Here is a 25,114-nt window from a genome sequence, read left to right as displayed (position 1 = left end):
GTAACTACTATTTAATTTTTCACTAATATATTTCAATTTGAAAGTATATAAACCATCTGTTAAACTGATGAAACAGCAGGCAGCAGAGATAAATCTGGGCATCTCTCAGGGGAGTATTATGTTGTAAATGCACCACAGGATTAAATCAGGAGGCACCACATTTTATTTTATACTTTGAAATGGGCCAGCTTTGCCACTACCCAAAAACACAACCTCAAATGCTTATCCAATTCATCTAGCCCATGCCACCAAGAGGCATGCGCTCCAAAACTTGTCTTCCAGCACTACTGGACTATTTAAAAAGCTTGCAAAAACCTTGCACTACTGGACTATTTAAAAAGCTTGCAAAAACCTTGTATAATGACCTCCTCACAATAAGGAACTGAGTTTATTATATATCAAATCTAATTTGCCACTAGACATGGCACAAGACAGTTCACTTGAGTGGTTGGACTGGGACCTGGGAGACAAGAGTTCAAATTTCTTCTCAGCCATGAAGCTCACTCAGGTGACCTTTGGCCAGCTATAGTATCTCAGCCTAACCTACTTCATAGGGTTGCTGTGAGGATAAAATAGGGAGGAAGAGAAAGCATGAATTGCTGGGATAGCTCAGTCGGTACAGTATATGACTCTTAATCCCGGGCTCATGGGTTCGAGTCCCACGTTAGGCAAAAGATTCCTGTATTGCAGGTGGTTGGTCCGTTCCAACTCTACAATTCTATGATCCTATGTACGCCACCTTCACCTTCTCAGAAGAAAGGTGGATATGAATGTAAAAAATGAATTATAAAAATAAACAGAAATGGCAAGTGTGCCCCTCCAAGGCAGTCTTGAGAAGACTCACAAAGAAGCACTAGGAGACAGATCTTGATGTTCTGTGCTTTTGGCACCTATTCAGGACAGGCAAGTCCACAGGACCTGAGAACAAGTAGATGCTGCCATTCCCCTTACTTCCATAGTCACAGACAAGACCACAGGCATGAAAGGGCATAGAATGGCATCCACACTCCCCTTTACCCAGAACCCAGTGGACCACGCACCTTCAGCAAGAAAGAGATGCACCACTGAATATGCTGCCTCAGAGGGGTATCAAACACAGCCCAGTTTATACAATAAGTGAAGGAAAACGATGTATGCTACTTGGAATGCCTTACAGGAGGAGAGGCAGAATATAAATGTAACAAACAAACCAATAAAGTAATCCCTCAGATTTAGAAAAGAAACTAAAACTCCTAAGGAAAAGGGAGATCAATTATCTTGAAAAAGGAAAAAAACAGTTACATATTACACCCTTTTGTTCTCAAGTTACCTGCTTTCAAGTTGTGTTTCTTTATAATCCACAAGTTATTCAAGTCCTTATGCAAATATGCAGTGACCTAGAAGCACAGAGAAGTCATTGCATTCCATCCCTTCAAAAATACAAGCAGTCTAGTCTTTGTGTATTCACTACAGACAAAGGCAATGCTATGCATTTCTGAATGACCCAGGTTTGTAACCAATGCGTACGCACACACACAAAGCAATTGCAGTTGTGAATAGCAGAATAGTTACTGCTTTTATGATTTATTGCATTTTTAATGCAAAGAAGTCAAATCCATGTATGAGCCAAGATGCATATTTGACTTTGGGGGTGTTATTTCCACTCTGTGACACTTCACCCCCCCCCAAGTGACGTTATTTCTGTGCTGGACATAGGCTTTTACATCAATGTGTTGTGCACACAACTGTGATACAATATAATATTTGAAGTCAACTCTATTTGAATTAAGAAATACATGGAACCAGGAATCTATACTGCCAAAGTCCAGAGCAATGCTCCCTGCCTTATTCTCACCCCTGTCCTGTGTTAGTCTTCCTAAGAATTCACCCTGGACTCCTTGGGCTCAATATCATTGCCATATGATGGAAGTGCTTTTGGAGAAGACTTGTATTCGAATGATTGTGTGAACTACTCCAGTCCTGTAAGCAAGGGATACAAGACCTATGGGAACAGGGGAAAAGCCTAGATAATCCATAACCCAGCCTCCTGTTCACCACACTGGCGAACCAGATGCCTCTGGGAAGGTTACAAGCAGGGCATTAGTGCAATAGCCCTTTCCTGCTGTTGTTCCCTAGTGAGGAGTATACAAAGGGATACTGCCATCAAGACTAGTAGCTACCGATAATACTAACAAGATCTCCTCAAGCACTACACGAGGCTTTCAGGCTGCAAAGATGCTGGGAAAAATCCATAGCAAGAGAGGAACATGAAACAACCATTATTTGTACCAAGAGGACATGAAGCAGCTGAAACAGCACAGGTCTCAGACAGATTTTGACTTCTAAGCCATCTAGAAGTATTTCTGCAAGGCACTCCCATGTCTGAAAACAACACAGGAAGGGCTTATACACCTGCCAACTTCGAAAGCAAACATGCACACATACCTTTCCAGTGTTTTAGTCACATACTTGCAGCAACACCAGCAAAATGTGACATTCCAACAATTCACTGACCTGCTGCTGCCGTGCTCCCACACCCTCAGGATACAGGTGCCAGTGTGAGTGAAGGTATCCGCCTGCCATACGAAGGTTTTTCATTGTTATCACAGAGCCATACGCCAAGTCTAAAGGAAGAGAGCAATGGTTTAAGGTGGTTCACCTACGACGGTATTGCAAATGGAACACAAATAAGTTGTGTTGTTAGTTGTCCTCTGTGTTACAGAGGTGCAAACAGCCTTCACTTGGAGTTGAGCATTTAGTGTTACTGGTCCCATGCTGTGGAACACTCTTGCAGCAAACATTTGACAGGCATCCTCCCCCCCCCCCAATTCTTCTTACTTTCAGACACCTCTTGGACCCTCTCTTATGGCAACAGGCCTATGGAATTATCTAAAATGTCCCAAATAGCCAGTCATTTTAATGATTGCTTAAATGTGTTTATGTTGCTATATACTACCATGATGTTTTGGGAGAGGGCGGTGTATAATTTTGCGAGTAAGTAAAACATTTTGGCACCTGTGTACTGGAAATGCTTGCAAAAAAACCAGCCACAAGGGTGCGGAATATACAGTCATTAATCATGACCAAGATTCCACTGTGCTGTGAAACTGCTGCGACCACAGAATCATCATGTGGCTGCCATCATGGTCTGATGTGACTGCAGATGCTATTTCAAGAAAAGTTGAACTTTCACTAGTCCACATTGACTTGAATTTTAAAAAAAACACAACTTGCAGTATCATTTATCATCATTTGCAAAATCCATTGGGAAATCAAATTCTCATACATATAGAAGCAGATACTTTAAGATGTGGAATTTGAGGCAATGAGGGAGGCATTCAAAGACGTTATTTCAGAATAGTCCACCCAATCTTTTAGGTTTAAGAAGATAACAGCATTTTAAAAATATATGTGCCTTCATTAATTAGGTGAAATAATTCCAGAATTTGTTTTTGCAGATACAGCCAACTTTTCTTGGAAAAACATCAGAAACCCACACACTCCACCTGCCCCCAAATATTCCTGTTGATTTCTGCAGATTTTAAATCACATGTTTCTTATTCTTTCTAGATGTTTTGCTTTTTCTTCCTGTTGTGCAGGGAGCGGGGAATCAAATAACCACAGAAGAAACACTCTGACAGCACATCCTTAGCTCATAGGCTGAAGTGAAGGAGGTGCAGTGACAACAATTTATCCCCCTAATTATCACTGCCTCTCTCCACTCCCACCTCCCAACAACAGGGGTCCACATTTACCCAAAACTCTGTTAACTGTACTGGTAACCAAGTGCCACTTATTTAATGTAACCAGAGGGTATAGAATGGTTCAGGTAGCACAATAGCTGTTAGGCAACAGTCTCACCCTACAAAGAAAAGATGCCAGTTGGGAAATCACTAGCATGTGACTACTGAATCAAGATGACACACATTTACACTGGTTTCAGACACAGTCTGCCAATTTAGTTTAACAGATCAGGATTTCTCCAAGGTGGCGCCAGGAACTACAACTCGTTTTAATCCAATACAGAAATATATAATTAAAAGTTACTGTTCCATTCATCTGTTTTTTGCATCTTTTGAGGTTCCATCAACTCTCTCATTATGCATTTTATATGCTTCCGCCACACTTGTGCTCAGTTCTAAACTTTCCACTCCGAACCCACAAAGATCAAAATGTGACAAAGATCAAAATGTTCAGAAATAATTCCAAGGCGGTTCAGATCACCATTCCAAACACACTAAAGAGCAAAAAGACATGTGACAAATACTTTGCATTTGCTTGAGCATCCACCCTATGTTCTCTTAAAAACACAGGAGAGTTTTTTGTTTGCTTGGATACAGAGTGTTCATTAGAGCATTGGTTCCCTCAAGTATCTAGATACTCACACTCTGGAACAGACATGTTATGAAGGTTGTTTCCAATCAGCCGAGACTGAAATCCAGAGCTGAAAAAACCATCACCAGGCCCACTAGGGAAAAAACAAGTGTATGTAAATTATGCGTGCATGGAGACAAATGGAAAGAGTTTTAAGCATATAATTTAATAAGCAGGAAACATAACAGCACTGGCCTGTTAGTGCACAGGATATTCCCAATTTCCTTTGATGTCTACAAAAATCTGGGTCATTTGGCTGACACACAAGCAACCTTCAGCTACCTTCAGATTTACATCAACTAAGTGATCAATTGTGCCCAAGTACAATGCAAGTAAACTATCCTGAGGAAAGCCTAATTTCAGTGAGATATTTGGTTGAGTATTTCCTAAAACACCCCCCCCGACTTGTGCATGTACCTCAAACTTGCATGCTGACCTGCAGGATTAGAACTTTACTGGCCCGTCACTTTTCTTCACTAGTGGGGTTAACGGCTTACTCTTAAGCATGACAAACAGGTCTAGGCAGTAAAATGGGAGTAAATACCGTGGTCAGAAGCTTGGTGAATATTGTCATTTTAGAAGCTCAGTGGTATTTGACAGAGACCAATATCCAGCAAAGTCATACACAGAATAAACCACTGAATTCAACATGCCTATCACCCAGAAAATTGACTGGTGAATCACAAAGCCAACATTGGCTCAAGTACTTTGGCTAATACCACTTGTTGAAAAGTGTGACAGATTTTTTTTAAAAAAACAAACAATCACTTTTCAGTCTTCTTTCCATTATTTATTAGTAAAGGACAATGTAACATAAGAGGTAGGCAAGTGTCCACAACAAAATCATGAAACAACCATGCCTAATCCTGTCACTCAAATACTAACTGGTCAGTGATGATAAAGCCACCATGTGTGAAGACACAGGTCTACACTCAAGACTCCACAGAAATTAATGCACACATGGATCAGGTTAAATACAGTGGTACCTCAGGTTACATACGCTTCAGGTTACATACGCTTCAGGTTATAGACTCCGCTAACCCAGAAATAGTGCTTCAGGTTAAGAACTTTGCTTCAGGATGAGAACAGAAATCGTGCTCCGGCAGCGCGGCGACAACAAGAGGCCCCATTAGCTAAAGTGGTGCTTCAGCTTAAGAACAGTTTCAGGTTAAATATGAACCCCGGGAACGAATTAAGTACTTAACCCAAGGTACCTCTGTATTGAGGCATAACTAAACAGAGCTGGAACACCATGTAAAATTCCTAAAACAGCTATTACCATGACTTGCCTGCCTTGCATAAAAATACAACTTATTTAGAATTATGGCTCAATTCAAACATCGCACCAAACAACACCATAGTTTAGAACACAGAGCTTGTCTGCTTTCATGTTTGTCAATTCAAATATTGTGCCAAAAATCTGAACAATGGCTAGCAATACCCTCAAGCTTCAAACCCACTGGCTAGCCAATTGCCAATTATGGTTTCTCAGTTAAGCTTCCTTAAGCATGGTTTGGCACACTGCCTGAATTGAGCTAATGTTGTCATATGTGTGTTTCTTTCTGACAGAAAAGTGAGGAGAAATACCTTCTATTTAGCACTGCAAAATGAACAGCAAACATAGCAGTATAGAGAGCAAGGGGCAGCATAATGAGGCAGAGCACACGAGCCAGGAAGTGCCTCCCCAGAGTGACCTGCAACAAAGAATTCAGAACAGTTGCAGCACCATTTAGGCAGGTTTCTTTATACACATCTCTTGAGTACACCTAACCAAGCAAGCAATAAGGACTGCACGAATTGGCTACTCCATCAATTCCTCTTGTGGAGTTAGTGCATTTATTTGCATATTGTTAAGACTCATAGAGTTTTGCTGGCAATGGCGCAACTCTAATTACACTGCAGCCATCTGCAGGCAGGAGACTTAAGGAAGATGAATTTGTCCTATTTCAAATGTAATTAACTGACCTGACATTAGAAGCAGACCTTTTCAGAAGCTGATACTCTTTGTCTTTGGACTACAGTTATTTAAACCAGGAGAGGCAAACCTCATAGCAGAAAGAATGTTTACCCTATATAGAAAGGATAGTAGGTGGAATAAATTGGATTTTGTAACTTCAAACAATCTGAGAAGCTGACCCCAGAAGAATAATAGCACCTCTAAGATAGGCTTGAATAAACAGCATTATGGATGGCAAAAAGCCAATTTCCTTGCTGCTAATGAGACACAGATTTAATAGCATTTATCACCAAGGTCAGCCTGTGTCATAATTGATGACTTCTAAGTGCAGGCTAAAAATAATTTAAGCCCACTGCTGAATTCAGCTGCTACCTTGACAAGTTATTTAAGTCTGGAAAAAATCCTCTTTGTGAAAAAATGAACTGACTGAAGTTTCATCTTCAGAAAAGTAGCTCAACCTGCAGAGCTTGCAAAACCCATAAGGACAGCTCTAAACCGGTAACTAGAAATAATGCATTGTGTATGCCAAAATCTAATCTGCAGACTATGAACTGTATTGTCATATTGAAGGTCAAAACAACTTCAGGTTTCCCATTACAGCACATTAGATACAGCAAATCAAAGGCCTCTATCTAGCAGCATTTTCTCATAAAAAACTATTTGCAGAACTCTATAGTGTATACTTAATTCTAGGCTGCTCAGTGCAAAGTGGAAATGAAAACAAGAACAACTCAGGGGGCAACAGTCTCCTTGAATGAACAATAGCAATCTTTTAATGTGTAATGCAGAAGGAAGCTTTACATAGATTGTCAGACAGTTTTAAAATATGTTCTGTCATGGTCATCACTTGGCTCCAATACAGTAACTACTGGCTGACTGAAGCAACTACAGCACAGCTTCTGATGTCCAGCTTCTAAAAATTGTTCGAAAACCGGAACACACACTTCCGGGTTTTGATCGTTTGGGAGCCGATTTGTTTGGGAGCCAAGGCATTTGAGATCCAAGGTACGACTGTACAATGTTTTCATGATGCATTTCCCCACAAACACTGAAAGCTAGTAAAAATTCTAGACACTCACCAGTGAGAGACTGAGGTCTCCCAGCAGCTCCCAGAGATCACAAACAGTGTTCAGTCCAACCAGGAGTACTACAAAAAGGCCAACAAATTTCACGCCTATTGCACCAGCAAGGTTTATCCCAGTCAAACAGAGCCAGAACCACCAGGGAGCAGAAAAGGGTCTGAAAAACACATTTTAAAAACTTCCTGTTGGAATAATAAACTTTTTAATAGAGATCCCTGGAGTAAATCTAAGGCAGGATATGCTTTATACCTAGGTATCTCCAATGGAGAAACAGAACACATTTACCTTCCTTGTTCCAAACACTTTTGCCCCCTTGTTTGGAAGGGCATGTTGCCTTCAAGCTGAAAATGATTTCTCACCTGTTCTTGAAGCGCTCTCCCTAAAAATGAGGCAGTGCTAGAATCTGATCTAAAGCAATTCAACTGATCAAGCACATCACACAGAAAGAAAACTATCCTGGCAACCTCCTGCTGTTAAGAAAGGTCAATACAATAGCCCAGAAGGCTCAGAATAACCACATCAGGCAGCAGACAGGGCCCTAGCTTTTGGAGCCATCACTATGTGCACTATGTACACTAAAATGTACTTGCATGTTATTTGTGAATGTGACACTAGAGGGGAGGGCAATCACTTGTACGTTAATGCCAGTCACTGCTACCATACTGAGTATGGCTCTGCTCCTGAATACAGGAATCTACTGCCCAGTCCACTGAACTACTATCCCTGTACATTATGGTATTATTAAATGATGCTTCTTGGGAGAGACCTTCTTTGTTCAATAGTCTGCCATGTCCTACATTTTTAGGTGTTGTTTCACATGTTATATATTATGTGCTTTTATTTCTTAATAATGGATTTTATTGCTGTTTTGAGTTGTTTTATGATATACTGAATACACTGAGGACCCTTTGGAGCCAGATTGGCAGGATAAAAATCACAACATAATGCAAAACAAACATATAATTAAATCTTCTGACACAAGTGTGAAGGGCCACATACTTGAAAAACTGCTGCCACCTTACCTGTTTGCACAGGAATTATGCTTGACCATGCTGAACACAGCTCCCATGAGGAAGAACATCAGAATGGGGTCTAGCAGAATGTACTGAGAGAGTGTAATGAAACCTGTATCTGGAAAAATAAGACAAAACCATATCAACTGTTGTTCTAAAAACAGTCTAAAAGTTGTTGTTTTTTCCAATGCTTATTCAAGCATAATCTTATTGCAATAAGAACACATCAGAATGTACAAAATGAGCTATGCTGCTTTCACTCATTACGTGCAAAGTGTCTCGCCCTCATCTACACATTTATTTCACTGTCAGAGATACTATTCACCATCAGAGATATCGGCTTTAAAGCATACAGCTTGGGGTCATCAGTTAATTGTTGTTATTATTATTCATTTCCTTTTCATGCCACTTTATACAGTGGAATCTCTACTCATGTACGGAATCCGTTCCAGAGGTCCATTCGTGAGCTGATCCAGGTCGCTGGGAGAAGCACCGTTCTGCGCATGCACATTCGGCGGCAGCGCCGTTCTGCGCATGTGCAGTCAGTGGCAGCCGCTTCTGCACGTATCGCGGCAAACCCGGTCTTTACTTCCAGATTTGCCGCGGTCGTGAGTCGGATTGTTCAAGGGTACGGGCAGTGGTAAGTCGAGGTTCTACTGTATTTTTAGGAAAACAATCTCAAAGCGCTTTACAACATTTTAAAGCAGCAAATAAAACAATCCAGAATAAAGCATTACTGAAGAAAGTAAAATATAAGATGCACATTTAAAATAGCATAATTAACAAGAGAACAAAACATTATCATAAGCATAAAAACATACCTGCTGCTGTTGCTGCCAATTCTGCCCATGGTGGTTCATGGTGGTAGGCAGCTGTGGAAGCTCAGGCTCAAGGGCCTGGGTTTACATTAAGAAACAGCCAAGATAGTTCTCTTCCCTGTCCTCCTCCACCTCTCATTACCTAAGCCAATGCCATTTCCTATCACGACTTTCCACTTATTCAATATCTGCCCCTTCTCTTCTTCAGCTAAATTTGTCCCCTCTTGAGAAATGCTCCTATAGCTCATCTTTGTTCCTGCATTCTCTCCTTTCCAAATAATGTGGACCAAAAAAAGAGAAAACTTTTCACCCTTTTGATTGTACCCAGGGCATACGTATATTCAAAACATTTATTTGTTTTTATGCAGACTCTTAAAACATTTTTGCATGTGAAAAGCACTCAAAGTATTTTACACCCTAATCATATTTTTCTCACAATAATCCTCTGTGTTTATTACTAGGCCTTTCTCAAGACAGAAAACTGAAGGCAAGAAGCTTGTTCAGGTACTCCCCACAAGTCTGTGACTAAATAAGGATGTTGACACATAGGGTCTTCTGCGACAGGAGACCAGGAGCACCTAAAGTTTCTGAAGCCCAACTCCTTCACTGAGCATCGTTTTCCAACAGGGGAAACTAATGAAACAAACCCTGCAACATGAAGAGGATGCTTACCAAAAATCAGAATGGCAGCTGTAAGCATTGCTGCAGGCAGAGATTTGGACAACTCCAGCACTGTGAGGTAAGAGAAGGGGACCAGGCACGAACCAAGGAACGCACAGAACTAAATAAAGAGAGGAGAAACACTCTTCACATGGTGATGAGAAAGCATGGCCTTAGCTCTGCTGCTACCCAACCTTAAAAACACACAGTATTAGCCAAGTATACTCAAGTCAGTCTGCTGAGTATTCTCCACCCTCATAGAAACATAGCGTTGGAAGAGACCAACGGTCATCTAGTCCAACACCCTACAATGCAGGAATCTCAATTAAAGCATCTATAACAAATGACCATCCAATCTCTGCTTTAAAACCTCCAGTGAAGGAGAGCCCACAACTTCTCGAGGGAGTCTGTTCCACTGTCAAACAGCTCTTACTGTCCCAAAGTTCTTCCTGATGTTTAGTCAGGATTTCATGATAGAAATATTCCTCTAGAGATAAAACAGATGAAAAGTTCCAAATCTGATCCTCCACCACCCTACCTTCATTCATCCTCACTTCTGCCCAAACACAGTGGTACCTCGGGTTAAGAACTTAATTCGTTCTGGAGGTCTGTTCTTAACCTGAAACTGTTCTTCACCTGAAGCACCACTTTAGCTAATGGGGCCTCCTGCTGCTGCTGCCGCTGCGCCACCGCTGCACGATTTCTGTTCTCATCCTGAAGCAAAATTCTTAACCCAGGTAATATTTCTGGGTTAGCAAGGTCTGTAACCTGAAGCGTATGTAACCCGAGGTACCACTAATTCTAAAGCTTCCATTAACCCATACAATGAGGAAATATAACCATCCCACAGCTTAACCTACATTATCTCCCTTTTCCCTATATTTGCAACACTCCCACCTTTCTCAAACAAGTTCAAGGTGATGTAGATGGTTTCCCCCCATATTCATTTAATCCCGCCCCCGCAAAAAAACCCTGTGATATAGGTTAGGCTGAGAGGCAGTGACTGGCCCAAAGTGACCCAGTGAGCTTCATGGCTGAGTTGCCATTTGAACCCTGGTCTGACAACTCTAACCACAACACCAAATGTCATATTGTTTGAGAGTCAAAACTGCTGACAGTGATACCTCCATGGGCATGAGGAAAACACAACCCTGCACTAAAAATAACTGACAGAAAATTCTGCTAGAGAGAGAGAGAGAGAGAGAGACAGACAGACAGACAGACAGACAAAGACTGGTTCCCTCCTCCCTGCAGTTAACTGAAGTTACTAATTTCATAAACTAAGAGACAACTAAAAGAACATTGCACATAGCTTTTTTATTCCTCTTCTCTACTCATTCCGAATCCTACCAAATGTTAGATTACTGTACAACCATCAGATGTAGTACAGCTTTAGAAATGGAGATTACAGTATTACCTGGAATCAAAACCCATTCTTGAAACATAAACATTTGTTTATTGGAAGCAGAGAGAGAGAAGAGAGAAACTCTAGGTCTTCTCCATACTGTATATGACCTCTGGTTATTTAAGAAGCCCCACAGTCTTACCCCTCTCATTCCTATGTAGTTATGTTGTTCATATTTGTCCCCTGGCTTCTGGAAAGGGAATGTGCCATCATAGCCACTCAGGTAACCGGCAAGTCCTATCAGCATCTGGAGAGAGAAGAGGACTGACCTTATTCAAGCAAAAGTAGATGAAGTAATTTATAACTTTTTAGAGCACTAACTTGATCTAATAAAAAGACATAATTTAGACACAATGATGATGTAACTGATCCAGGATGAGAACGTTCTGCAGTCAAGGAAATGTTCTTAGATCTCAAAATTTGTAAGAATTGGTGTTCGCTATTTACCTTCCCCAGAGGTGGATGGACATCAAAGAAAAAGGTTCTGTTAATGTAATAGCTTCCCATCTTTCCAAAATGTGTTTCATCCCAGCTATGAAAGGGAAAAGAGTAAAAAGATGACTGTTAGCCTCCAGCTCACATCAGTCTTTGCCACTCCTAGCTGTTCAGTGTGATGATGAAACAAAACACTAAGCAGATCTGCACTTGGGGACGTTGGACCACTTCAGCTCTCTCGTAAGGTTGTTGCAATGTAAAAATAGTGAAGGGGACTTACATTTGGCAACCTGAGTTTTTTTGGAGGAAGGGCCACAAATAGATATATTGTGTTTAATACAATTTAAACCTCACCTTAATTTTTTTCCAAGTAAAATTAAAATATCAAGGCAGTTTTTAAAAAACAAGCGTATTTGTGCACCTATCAACGGAAGGTAACAGTTAACGCGTCTGATGAAGTGGGTTCTAGATCATGGAAACTCATTTCCCACAAGCCCCGCCTCCGAATCTAAGCCCCGCCCTCGTAACCATGGCACCCCACAGCCCCTCACCAGATGTGTGGCGGCTCCCGTAGGCGATAGAAGCGGGTTGCGAAGCTTAGGAAAACGACGAGGCCAAGCGGGCTCCAGAACCAGCCGGGACTCCGGGCTGCGGAGGGCGTCGGCGCAGGGCCGCTTGCCAGTCGGAGGGCTTTTCGCTGCCGCAGGCCGGCCGGTACGGCCTGGTCGTTGTCGTTCGCCGCCAGCGGCATTCGCGGCCAGACAGGAGGCGCCTCCTGCCGGCCCCCCTACCTTGCCTGCGCCCGATGCACCACGGGAAGGAGAGTCCGCGTTCGACAGGCATGATGGGCAAAAGAGTTTGCCGTTCCACCCCACGTGAGCGAGGGGCGGGGAACTACAGAGGCTCCCACTGCATTGTGGGAAGCGTAGTCCTTGAGGCAAGGCTGTGCGCGCCAGAATGGATTGGCGGAGTTTTGCGACGTTCGATAAAACCTGGCATCCGCTGCATGTCTCTGTAAGCACTGTGGCATCAAGGGCAGCAAGCAGCACCAGAGGGGCTGCCTTGTTTAGTCTCCTGCCTCTACTTGCAGACTGAGGGATGATCCAGATACAATCATACTGTCAATTGTACTCTATGCTGACATCAGAAGTGACTTCATAATTCTGCATTATGACTGACAAGCTGCTATCTCTGAAATACTGTATCCTAGGGTTACCTGTCAGAGAAGGGCTAGACATGTTTAAAGGACATCTGTACATATAAAAGTTCCTGCTAAAACATGGGCTAGCAGAACTGTTTGAAGACACTAATTTAAAACTCCCACTTCCTGCTCTTTCAGAGGAAAACAAGCTGCTTTGATAGCGAGATCTGGCCGAGAAAAGGGGAAAATGTGAAATTAAAAATAAACGGATCAATCTGAGGATCTAGTTGATTGTTGGACGTGATGGGACGTGATGGGCAAAATAATTAAAGGTTCCCAGAATAGTTAAAGGTGATGTGACATTTTTATTGGGCCAACGTGATGTGAATTAATTTGATGCAGAAACTCACACTAGCAGGCGAGGAGTTAAACTTAACACCTCATTATATAAAATTCCTAGCAGGGTGAGACACCCATCCATCCGCCCCTCCGCCTTTCCGCTGAGGGAGGGGCAATACAAAGTAGACGAAGTCTGTGCCAGGATTTTGTCCACTGGTCTTTGGAAAGCAAGGATGAGAATCGGGAAAATTGTAACTAGGAGCTAGGGTAGAGATTGCTTACAATTCACTTTCTGGGAACATTGGTTTGTTTGTTTTTTAACCTTTTCGGTGATTTCTTTACTGCTCTGGGTTAAATAAAGAAGCCTTCAGTTTAACCCGACATTTTCTTAATGCTATATGTATTGCAGTTGTCAAGGCGAATATAACCGTATTTTACCTTTTTGTAAAATAAGTTGCCTCATTTGCCAAACTGGGTCCTGGGCGGCCAAAGCATTGTTTCGCTTTTGCTGCAAAAGATTGACACAGCTGCCTCTCTGAAATGTGCATTTTCTGAGGTGTTCTCTTTTAAATTCGTGCTTGCCGCCTTAAATCCTAAGGAATAAAAAGGGCCAGTTTTAAGACTTTTGGAATGAGCTGAAACTACAACTCCCAGAATCCCACCGACTCACGGGAAAAGCGTCTACTCTCGAACAAAGTCTCCATTCAAGGCTGGCAGGCAGTAAAACGCCAGCGCGGAACAGGAGGGGCGGCTATTCTTATCATAGCCAATGCCCTGTTGAGCAAAAAAATCATAGCTTCGTTCTTCGGCTAGAGAAAGACGAAGGACTGCACAGGATGTGTGCCGCATTAGCGAAGGTAGTTGCTATTACAACAAGCGGAGGGGGAAAAGATACATTTGTGTTTGCAAAGCCAGCTGTCTAGGGCTGATGGGAGTTGTAGTCCAAAACATCCGGACGACAACACGTTAGTGAAGGGTGCTTGGAGGAACACGCTGTTTGTATTTCTTTTTCTTGTTTTTCCTGAATATTCTTTCCTTGTATCCAGGCTTCCATTTGAGTTAAATATTCTGCTCAGACGAAAGCTTAATGCCCATTTTAATTCTTTTTGCTGTGACAATTTCCCCGTGTAACTGAGCTACCCTGTACCCGTCTACCAAGTACAGAAGGATATCCTGTGAGGTTCAGTGAGGAATACTCTGAAGTATAGGATTTCAGATTGATAAACAACAAAATGGAGCAGGAGACAAAGTCGGGATGGAGTTTTGCCTTCTGGGCAACCAGGGATACACCATAAATCTTTGTTCTGTGATTTATTAACCTGGAATAATCCTGGTCCCATATCCCCATCCCCTTTGGGAGAGACTGTGGCTCATGCAAAAGGTCTCAGGTTTAATACCCCACATCTCCCAAGACCTCTGCCTGAAACCCTGGAGAGCTGCTGTCAGTCAGTGCAGTTAGATGGGCCAATAGTCTGTCTGAGTATAAGGCAGTTTCCTGTGGCACTGGTTAGTGAGGATTCTAAGCTTTCTACCTATCTCGTTTGTACCCACTATTTCAAAAAGGACCTCAGGGTTGTTTACAGTTCTTTTACCAGCTTGATTGTAAAACACAATAAAGTTGAAGGTCGGTTGCTGAAGGGTTATTATGCAATTGCTCGACTATGCACTTTCTCCACCCCCAAATTTATTTTGCCACAATCCTTTAAGGAAAGGTAAAGGGACCCCGACCATTAGGTCCAGTCGTGACCGACTCTGGGGTTGCGGCGCTCATCTGTCTTTATTGGCTGAAGGAGCTGGCGTACAGCTTCCAGGTCATGTGGCCAGCATGACTAAGCCGCTTCTGGCGAAGGAAACGCCATTTACCTTCCCGCCGGAGCAGTACCTATTGATCTACTTGCACTTTGATGTGCTTTCAAACTGCTAGGTTGGCAGAAGCAGGGACCGAGCAACGGGAGCTCACCCCGTTGTGGGGATTCGAACCGCCAACCTTCTGATCGGCAAGTCTTAGGGTCTTTCTAATAGATTCTTTTTCGGGCAGAGACTATCCAGATATGATGGTGGTAGGAGATGAAGTCTAGCAACATCTGGAGGACCACAGTTTTTCTGTCCCTGCAGTAAATAACTACAGGCCCAGCTTGCCTATTTTACAAAAAAAAAGTCCCACAGCTCTAGTCCCCCACCCCAGTATCTGACTAAAAGTGCTAAGCAATGAGATCTTTGTCTTTCTCTGTTTTGCCATCTGATAGCTAAAAGGGTGGGATTATGAAATTTCTCCAATTGGCTGCAAGGGAAATATTCCTCCCTCTCACCCTCCCTGCAAGTTTTAGACAGTGTGAGCTGGCTATCATTCTGAGAATCCTGCACCACATGCAGCATGGAGGCTTCTAAAAAGGTGAGATAAACGTGGGTTTCTGGTAGGTGAGGCTCTGTCTTGATATCATAGCATTGTTGTGTCACTTTTCCCACACACTTTGCTATAATATTCCCCTGGAGTAGAAGCTGCTGGTCTTCAGGCACACCTTCACTGAAAGTTTAGAAAGTGAGCTTCCATCTTATAGCTGTTCGGGATTTGCAGGGTGGGGTGGGCGATGAGGAGGGGTCAACAGTGGAAAATGCCAGTATTTCAGAAGAAGAAATAGGAATCTGTGAGGCCACTCTTGTCTAAACAAGCTGTTTGCAAAGTGAGTCAATTTCATTTTCAGGAGAATCACAAGACAAATGGCAAGACTGTCTTGTGCTAAAAGGAAAAAAAAACTAAAACAAATTATCTGTTTTCTATGGACTTAGTAACTTTTAACATTTATTTCAATATTAGTGAGTCTGCTTCAATTGTAACTTACTTTTGTTCCTTGTCCCACCCCCATCCCCACTGCAGCCAGTCCTCTATACTTATTTCAGAAGTTCCTGCACCTGGAGAGTGAGAATTGGTAAGCATAGGCATGGAATCCTATTCTATAGGATGCTGCCAGTTAAGAGTCTTTTGCATTTCTTCATCAAAACGCAGTTAATAAATGATTTATTAAACCACAGAGCAGCAAACATATATCCGAAAGATCAGCCATTTCTGAAGATTGAAATGTGTCTTCTTTACCTGTGGTAAAGAGTGGGAGCAAGTGCTAGAATTAGTTTGGTGTGAAAAGAAGAAAGCTCCTAGATTGTGTGAATACAGAGGACAAGTTTGTACTTTAAGGGAGCAACCCTATTCACACTTACCTGGAAGCAAGCCTGACTGAGCTCAGTGGTGCTTACTTCTAAGTAGACACATATAGGACTGCACTGCAAAAATGGAAAAAATATTGTGTAACCTGTGTGCAGATTGTCTTAGGAGAAAGCAGTTGGCTACAGCCCATGTGTCCAACATGTGCAGCCCGTATATACAATCATACCTCATGTTACGGACGCTTCGGGTTACGTGTTTTCGGGTTACGGACCGCGGGAAACCCGGAAGTACGGGAAAGGGTTACTTCCAGGTTTCGCCAATCGCGCTTTGCGCATGTGCAGATGCAGCGCTTCAGAATGCGAACACTGCAGGTTGCAGACATGCCTCCGTCATGGATTACGTCCGCAACCCGAGGTTCCACTGTACATCAAAAGTGATGTTTCAGGCTGCTGTTCTAACCCCACTTACCTGGAAGTAAGCCCCATTGAATTCAATAGGACTTATTTCTGAGCATACATGGTTAGGATTGCACTGTTAACACATGAGGTTAATTTTTTTATTCCTTTGCATAAAGTGCACTACATGCAGGAAGTTCTGTAATGTGCAAAGTAGCCCTCTTCTGTGGCAGAAAACATTTGTGAGACAGGCCACATTTACTCCTATATTGCAATGTACACAATCTAGAAATTCCCAAATATTTCTGCACTCATAAGGATTTTTATGTAGCTTCTTCTCTCTTTGGCTGGTCTTTTTTATCTGAGGACTGTGATTAATTAATACATATTTTCTACATAAAAATACCACAATCCAGATGTCTGCATTTCCTACATTCTTTAGAGGCACTCTGGAAACACTCAAGGAATGCTGGAAGACTTTGGGTTTTAAAAGTTCTGTCTGTTGAAGCTCATAACCTGATATAATCTAGCAAGATAAACAAGACTGACTCTGGTTGGGGGTTACAACTATTAGTCAAATAGAGCATCAACCATGTTAACTGAATTGCTCTCTCCAGATTGCAGAACATGGTGAAGCAGCCTGGTGTCTGGTTTGTTGTTTCAGTGTAGGAGTGGGGAACCTTTGTTCCTCCAGATGTTGCTGCACTACAACTTCCATCATCCCTGGCCACCGACCATGCTTGCTAGGGCTGGGAGTTGTAGTTCAGCAACAACTGGAAGGTGAAAGAGTTCAGCCCCCTCTCATCCATGCTTACCTGTTGTGGAAAAGTGGTAGACACCCCTTGCTTTATATCTAAACAGAGACACCTGAACAGCAAACCTGTCTTCTCAAGTCACATCTAGTTTGACCTTCAGTGAGGAAGGTGAATTAGCTCCACAGAAACCACTGCTGTTGCTTTAAACATAAATGAGCACATTCCTCTTTTGAAACAAAATCCTGGTTCTCATATTTGCTCTTAAAGCACACCTTAGTTCTTAAATCCATATTATTACAAGTTCTTGTGATGCTGATTCTACAGATTTTTGTTGTTTTGTTGCTTCAACTTCCACAGTGTTCAGAGCGTTTAAAAATGAAGTGATAAAAATATATAAATTGGAGTAGCTAGCATCATGAAACTGTATGCCACCCTTTCTCTTGGCAGCACTGGCTCTGAAAGGAATTGCCTATGATTCAGCACCTGTCAACCTTGTGAAGGATGGAGGGCAGCAGGTAAGGAGATGGTGGGATGTGGCCTGCATAGCAGGCAGGGTGGTGCCTCTGCAAGGGGGAAGCTTTGCTCTTCTGGGCTTCAGTAGCGGAGCCCAAACGTCTCAGGAGCTGTCCTGTCTCCACAGCTGACACCAGAGTTCCAAGCAGTGAACCCAATGCAGCAAGTCCCAGCCCTCAAAATTGATGGCATCACCCTCTCGCAGTCAGTGAGTAAGCAATCTGTATTAATTATTTACTTGGTTCTGCTGCCCAGGCAAAGGACTTTGCACTCCAGATCTCAGGAGCGGGCTTGGGACTTGCTGGAAAGGAAGCTATCGGGAGTGGGATAGAAACACCTAGCAGCACCGTTAAATGGGTTTCTTTTCACCATGAAGTTAATCCCACACTGATGTTGCTTGGAGAATCCCATCCTACCTGTAGTTCCGTACTGATTGTTCTGAGCCATGAGATTCGTTCCTTACATAGGATATGCTTTTACTAGCATATGCTCCAGCTTAGCTTGAAAGACATATGGAGAACCTTTGGCCCTCCAGAGGTTGTTGAACTCCAGCTTTCATCAGCCCCAGCCTGCATGGCTGATAATGAGAGGCGACTGGAGTTGTAATACCCAACATCTGGAAAGCCCCAGGCTTGGTTTAATCCAAGCAGATCTAGAGCTTGTGGTGCACAAGCTTCATTCAGGTGATCCATGGCTTACCTGTGGATTTGTCGCTGAAGATGGGAAATGGCACATCCGTTGTGTTAAATATTTATATTGATTTTTAATTGTATTTCTATTGCTTCTTTTATTTCTTGCAGTTTATATAATTATTTTATAATATATAGAAAATAAAAGCAATACCATTTAAAGAGTCATACAGTATCTAGTACAGCCACATTACAATTGCTGCAGCAGACAAAACCCTCATCAAATCCATGGGAGGAGGGAAGGTTTGGGAACTACTGCTTTAGATTTCTCACTCCTTGATCTGCACCAGGGAACTACTGTCTCCATTTCAACCACTCCCGCCCCCCCTTCCCAGGCCATTCTTATCTAAAAGTCTCTCCGCTTATTGCAGGTAGCGATAATAGAGTACCTGGAGGAGACGCGTCCAAAACCTAGTCTCCTGCCCCAGGATCCAAAGAAGAGAGCCCAGGTGCGGATGATCTCAGAGCACATTGCTTCTGGAATTCAACCCTTGCAGGTAATTGCCCAGTTGCTGGGCCTGCCTATCCATCCTTAACCCTGTTGGATCAGAGTTTACTACGGACTGCAAATGAAGCGGTGTCTCTTGTTACGAACCTCAGGCCCCAAGGAGGGCTCGTAGGAATGGTTGGGTGCAGGGATACCAAAGGATGTCAAGAACATCAGAATGGCTAGTTCTGGTGCTTTATTAAATACATTGTAGGCTTACAGCAAAGCAGCTTGCCAGGTCTCCTAGCCTTTGCAGACATGGGACAGACACCGCAGCAAGGAAATGGCTTGTCCACAGAATCTGTCCTGCTGTAATGTTACACCTCCTTTAATAAAGCCCTATAATTGGCCACTCTGATGTTTTTGATGTCCTCCTTTGGTGTTCCTGCACCAAACCACTCCCACGAGCCTTCCTTTGGGCCTGTGGTTCAGAACACCCCTCCTGATTGGGTTGCCCCCCGGATATATATTCTGCAATATATAAAAGACACAGTGATAGTGCAAAATTGGGGGTGGATTTATACTGGACCAGCCACACATCGTTCCAACTGGAAGCAATGCTTCCTCAACATTACTTCCCCCCGGAAGTGCACTTTTGCACTGCAGTGCAAAAAAACAAACAAACTGCAACATTTGAAGTATAAAAAGTGACAGAATGTTAGCAGAAGGTACAGGACTGGAACTTACTCTACACAAAATAGTATTATTACCCTGACACTTTTGCAGGTGCAAACCCTGTTGTAACCACACTATCACGAGTGTGCAAATAATCATGAATGCACAGTAAAAAGGGCATCTTGAAGGCCTCTCCCAGGAAGGTGGGAGTAATGAATTTCTACAGATAGTATTGCAGATGACCCCTGCCCTCATACTGTGTTGTACTAGTGCTCACTCAGTACTCATTGTCTGTGGCCCTCTTTGTATCTGTTCCAGACAAAAAAGTCCCTAGAGATAAAAGCAAGACAATACCTATTTGTCTTGCCTCAGCCTTAAGGTTCAAAAGGCACATAACACTACAGCAGGGGTGGTGAATCTGCAGCGCTTCAGATGTTATTGGACTCTTGTTCCCATCAGCCCAGGACACCCTGACCGAGGGTCAGGGATGATGTGAGTTCCTCCCCTAGAAAGACACAGCTTAGCTACCCTTGCAATATATCATAGATCAAAGCCTCACTATCTGAATAATTGTCTTTGCCATACCTTCACACACCCCAAAAGTAGTGTTCCAACCTTCCTTCTCTTTTTATTATTAATATTTACTTATTAGCCACCGTATAGTGAAGCTTCTGGGTGTTGTACAGTAGAGGCAATCTAACCTGCTGGCTCTTCCTACATTTTATCAGAACTTGACTGTCCTGGAGCAGTTCGGCGAGAAGAAGCAAGAATGGGCAAAGAACTGCATTTCTCGTGGTTTCAAAGGTGAGTCCCAGGTTGAAACTTTTAGCTGCACTTTAGCCATCTGCTAGCCAGGTAGGAGGTTTTGAGGAGAAAGCTGTCCTCCTGTCTGGCTTGTACTGGAAGACACTGGTGGAACAGTTAAGCCAGCCTCCATCAATCTGGTATCCCTTCAGCTGCTTTGGATTAAGCTCCTATTAGTCTCAGGCAGCACAAGTTTAAAGAGCAGCATAAGGCTGTTTGGAAAAGGGCTTTCAAAGAGCCTCACACTGCACTTTGAACAAAGTCCCAACAGCTGGGACTTCAAATCACAGAAGCATCTGACATAGTGATGTCAGGTGATTGGCAAGGGGGCACCCACACCTATCATTCACATTTGACCTAGTAGGGCTGGGGAAATATGGATCTGGCCTATTGGCTTCCTCACCCCTGCATAAACATGTGGTCCAACAGGGAAGAAGCTAAACCGATGCGATATTCTCCTTGGGAGGTCCAGATATTTGCCATTTAATAACCAGGACGTTTAATGCTCCTTTATGAAAACAATGCCAAATTTAGCAGTGTGATTTGTCTATGTTGAAAAACAAAAAGTGTGTTCTCGATTTCCAACAACATGCTGTTTTCTTTTCCTGGAGCTTTGGAGCAGATCCTGCGTGAAACAGCTGGGCGCTACTGTGTTGGGGATGAGGTAAGGCAAGATGCGATCCTGTCCTCTGAGGACCAAGATAATGAGAAACTCAGAATTACCAAGGTTTGGTTAACCAGGGTGCCAACAAGGAACTCCCCAGATTTCCTAAGTCAAGAAATCACTTGTGGACATCCAATGAAGCTGAATGTTGGGAGATTTAGGACAGATAAAGACGAGAAGTGCTTCTTCATGCAACACATAGTCACACTGTGGAAGTCGCTCCCCCAGGAGGCAGTGATGGTCCCCAACTTCATTGGCTTTAAAAGAGGATTAGACAAATTCACGGAGGAGAGAGCTATTGATGGTTACCAACCATGATGGCTGCGCTCTGTCTCCACAGCTGGAGGCAGCAAAGCTTCTGAATACCAGTTGCTGGAAACTACAGCAGGGGAGAGGGCTCTGGTGCTCAGGTCCTGTTTGTGAGTTTCCCATAGACATCTGGTTGGCCACTGAGAGAACTGGATTGATGGACCATTGGCCTGATCCAGCAGGCTGTTCTTATGTTCTCTTATCTGTGCACTGGTATCAACGCAGAGGCCAAGCGAGTAGAGATCCAAGGACACAGTAAGCTAATAGTTTACTTATTCCTTTCTCTCCCTACCCCAGTTAACCGTTTTAGGGACCTCTCGCAAAAGGCTGAACATTACCCCTGTATTCTTGGCTACAGCAAAAGTTGAGCAACAGTGCCACCTGCTACTGTTAGCAGTCCAATCAAAATGTCACAGGATAGTGTGCAAGCTGTTACTCTGGTTGTTGTATGTACAGAGGTGGGGGAGTGGCCATTATGTTCTTTCTCCTTCCAAGGCCCCAAAGCATGGAGATCTTTTGGGGGGTCTCAAGGAAACGTTAGTTGAAAGGGGTTCTTGCAAATCCAGTTCTGTTTAATGAACTTATATTCTTGCCGTCATCTCCTCCATCGAGACCCACCTTTGCACCCAGCCAGCAGAGAATTAAAAGGGAACAGGAGAGCAAGCCACATGCGTGCACATACCCAAATTATCAAATGCAAACCCAACATATCTGAATACAAAAATAACAATGGTTAACCAAAGTCCACACATGCCCCCAAATTATACTGCAAATCTAATACAGTACTTCACGGCTGAAAAGGATACCTGAAAAGGACTATCTTCACCTGCCGGATGCTGCTCATTCATGTAGGTCAGTTGAAACAGCCCTGAGTGAGCCATCTAGCCCCTTTCAATAGTGTTTCATCAGCTAGAGATTTTCCTGTTCCAAATGGCCTGCCAGCTACCAAGTGCTGATTTTAATCATACCTGGTACTTTGTCTTGGTTGTTTTCATCTGCTGCTCAAGTGTGTAGCTTAATTTTTTAAAAAATAATTCCTGATCATTTTTAAATGGTTCACAATACTTTTTAAACTGTTCATATCAGCTGCCCTGAGTATTCTAATACAAAATGGAATGGCGGGGGTATAAATATCACAATAAATAAATCCATATCCAGTTAATGAGCTCAGCTACAGAAAATAGTGAACTGGAGTTTCCCAGCAAACTAATTGCAAAGGGTTACAGTACGTTTTTTAATGTCAAACCGTTAAGATATTTCTGTAAGCAGAATTTGGTATTGTATTAATTTGTCTTCCACATCCCCTGCCTCTTCTCATTGCTTTTAATATCAAACTGCTCAGCGCTGTGCCTCCCATAGGATCATCGCCATCACATGACACCGATCACTTTTTTGATTCCAGCATTGCGGGGGTTGGGTTAGATGACCCTCGGGATCCCTTCCAACTATACAATTCTATGATTCTGATACATTAGATAGAAGAGGAAGCAGAGAGACTTCTCCACTGTCATTCCACCAGTCTCTGAGCTGATATTCCAGCCACATCAAAATGTCACCACTATAATTTAACTCTGAGAAAACACAATCCCCGCTAGGTTGAAAAGCTGAAGGGCTCTTGGAACTGCTTTAACATTTCTTTCTGCTTTTCTGCAGGTAACCATGGCTGACCTTTGCTTGGTTCCCCAAGTTTTCAATGCCGGGAGGTAAGCAGAACTATGCCTTGCTAGTTGCTAGGGCTACTGGTGTGACCCCATTGGCCTAGTTGGCAGTCATACTTGGGGTGGGAGGATAATACCTACTGAAGTAGCAAACAAATTGGATAAACTTTCTGCATTGGGATTCTACTTCCAGAAAACGTTGGGGAGGAAGGGAAGTCAGGAGAAGTGCAATGCTGTTATGTTTTATATTTTGACATTCATGTATTGTATGAAGCAATGGGCGATATCTGTATGAAGTCACGGTGCTTAAAAATAAACCCACTGAAATAAGATGGCTAAAATGACTTGGGTCTGCTGACTTAGATGGGTGTACTCTGAATGTGCCCAACATTGCTTATCACTTTGTGTTTATTAAGAAAAATAGAAAATTAAAAAGTGCAGCGTTCCAATCTACACTTGGAAGGCAGGCAGTGAGTCATCCCAGTTCAAGATGACACGTGAAACACCACCCTCTCACCTAAACAGCCCAGAATTAGGATGTCCACTAGACTTTTGTCTTCCACATCCCAGTTCTGTATTGTTTCTCCTCTGCCTAAATCAGGCTTTGAGACTACAATTCCCATCATCCCTGACCACTAGTCCTGCTAGCTAGGGATCATGGGAGTTGTAGGCCAGAAACATCCGGAGGGCCAAGGTTGAGGAAGCTGGCCTAAATGCCCCTGCTTCGGTTGCCGACATCTAGCTACACAAGATGCTTAGTGCATCACTGGCAATCACAACAGCCATTTTTGTTCATTTAACAACAATGATGAGGGAACCAAAGTAAATGCAGGGCAGGGGAAGATTAGTCCTTTCCTCCCCAGCAAAAATCCTAGGGAATCCCATCCTCCCCCCTTGAAATGCATGCTACAATTAACGGGGGGGGGGGAAGCATTTACACCAATGAAGCTTTTGTGCAAGAGCTTATTTTCACTGGATCATGGCTTCTGGGTGGAACATTTATTCACTGAATATATTGCTATTATGGATAGGGGAAATATTTGATTTTGTTTGCATTTAAAGGCAAATCTGCACTTTCTGATACAATACAAGAGCCGAAACAAAGCCATCCTTAGAAATTCACTCTTCTCCCAGTTTTGTGGTGCATTTCTCCAGCCAAGTGATGTGCACAGAAATGCATATACTGGGGAAGGGTGTGCATGAAAATTATGTTAGTGAAAAGAACATATAAAAATGCATTAAATTAGGGGAAACTGATTTTTAAAACTGCAGTTGGGGAAACTGTGTGTGTATGCGCACACAAACACACATTAGGATGCTGATGAATTTTCTTGTTATCAAATTGCTGTGGGAAAATGAAGTACTATTTAAGATTGGGAAAATGAGAAACAGAGAACCGAAATTGACACATTTGTCTACCCCTAATCACTACATTAACTACCACAGCCTCTATGTCTAACTATTCATTTGTCTTGGCAGGTTTAAAGTAGATCTTACGCCATTCCCCACAATAAACAGAATCAACAAAGCTCTCTTGGAACTGGAAGCGTTCCAAACCAGCCATCCATCACGGCAGCCAGATACCCCTTCAGAACTAAGAGCCTAAAGCTGCCCCATTTTTTTACTGAGGAAGATTTGGGCCTAACTTTTTTTAAAAAAATTATTATCTTGTGAACTGCCCTGAGACCTGCAGGTGGTATATAAATTAAATAAATAAATAATAGTAATAATAATTTGCCCATAAAGGGACTCTATGTGCCACCATCTAGGAAGAACCACAACTTGAATGATTTCCTGCTAAGAGAGGGAGATGCACTCCACCAGCATGGTTTATTCTGGTTTTATTCTGAGACCCTCGGGTA

General features: G+C 42.8%; 2 protein-coding genes across 8 annotated transcripts in view; one reads left to right on the top strand and one right to left on the bottom strand.

Annotated features, from left to right (window-relative positions):
- Positions 1-12,558, bottom strand: part of POMT2 (protein O-mannosyltransferase 2) — a 33,432-nt gene extending 20,874 nt beyond the window's left edge. For 2 of the 4 annotated variants that reach the window (XM_053378493.1, XM_053378513.1), the window contains exons 1-10: positions 12,275-12,557; positions 11,736-11,820; positions 11,431-11,535; positions 9,896-10,004; positions 8,415-8,523; positions 7,390-7,549; positions 5,941-6,047; positions 4,365-4,447; positions 2,494-2,603; positions 1,310-1,376 (exon numbers count right to left, since the gene is read on the bottom strand). In XM_053378493.1, the coding sequence (XP_053234468.1) occupies positions 1,310-1,376; positions 2,494-2,603; positions 4,365-4,447; positions 5,941-6,047; positions 7,390-7,549; positions 8,415-8,523; positions 9,896-10,004; positions 11,431-11,535; positions 11,736-11,820; positions 12,275-12,474 (1,135 nt within the window). In that variant the 5' untranslated portion in view covers positions 12,475-12,557. Of the gene's footprint in view, positions 1-1,309; positions 1,377-2,493; positions 2,604-4,364; positions 4,448-5,940; positions 6,048-7,389; positions 7,550-8,414; positions 8,524-9,895; positions 10,005-11,430; positions 11,536-11,735; positions 11,821-12,144; positions 12,182-12,274 lie in introns of those variants that run through there. The other 2 variants (XM_053378503.1, XM_053378521.1) reach the window with 2 other exon arrangements.
- An 844-nt stretch (positions 12,559-13,402) lies between these two features.
- Positions 13,403-25,098, top strand: GSTZ1 (glutathione S-transferase zeta 1). 4 transcript variants are annotated; one of them, XM_053378565.1, is made up of 10 exons: positions 13,412-14,060; positions 15,525-15,595; positions 16,079-16,130; positions 17,961-18,028; positions 18,154-18,234; positions 19,087-19,212; positions 20,546-20,621; positions 21,233-21,285; positions 23,248-23,297; positions 24,732-25,098. In XM_053378565.1, the coding sequence occupies exons 2-10, from the start codon at positions 15,578-15,580 to the stop codon at positions 24,856-24,858; spliced, it is 651 nt and encodes a 216-aa protein (XP_053234540.1). In that variant the 5' UTR covers positions 13,412-14,060; positions 15,525-15,577; the 3' UTR covers positions 24,859-25,098. The 4 variants fall into 4 exon arrangements, with proteins under 4 accessions (XP_053234545.1, XP_053234540.1, XP_053234531.1 ...); XM_053378556.1 differs by having other exon boundaries at positions 15,450-15,595; XM_053378549.1 differs by lacking the exon at positions 15,525-15,595 and having other exon boundaries at positions 13,414-14,060.
- The last annotated feature ends 16 nt before the right edge of the window (positions 25,099-25,114 follow it).

The sequence above is a fragment of the Podarcis raffonei genome, chromosome 1, assembly GCF_027172205.1.
Source record: "Podarcis raffonei isolate rPodRaf1 chromosome 1, rPodRaf1.pri, whole genome shotgun sequence".
Lineage (NCBI taxonomy): Eukaryota > Metazoa > Chordata > Lepidosauria > Squamata > Lacertidae > Podarcis > Podarcis raffonei.
This window is presented reverse-complemented; position numbering and strand designations above follow the sequence as displayed.

What these genes read in the sequence shown, in the direction of transcription:
- GSTZ1 (XM_053378549.1), top strand. Translation starts at nt 14,040, where the DNA reads ATGTGTGCCGCATTAGCGAAG. An exon ending in TGTGTGCCGCATTAGCGAAG is followed by an intron (nt 14,061 to 16,078) that starts GTAGTTGCTATT and finishes TCCCCACTGCAG; the next exon opens with CCAGTCCTCTATACTTATTT. An exon ending in TGAAGGATGGAGGGCAGCAG is followed by an intron (nt 18,029 to 18,153) that starts GTAAGGAGATGG and finishes CTGTCTCCACAG; the next exon opens with CTGACACCAGAGTTCCAAGC.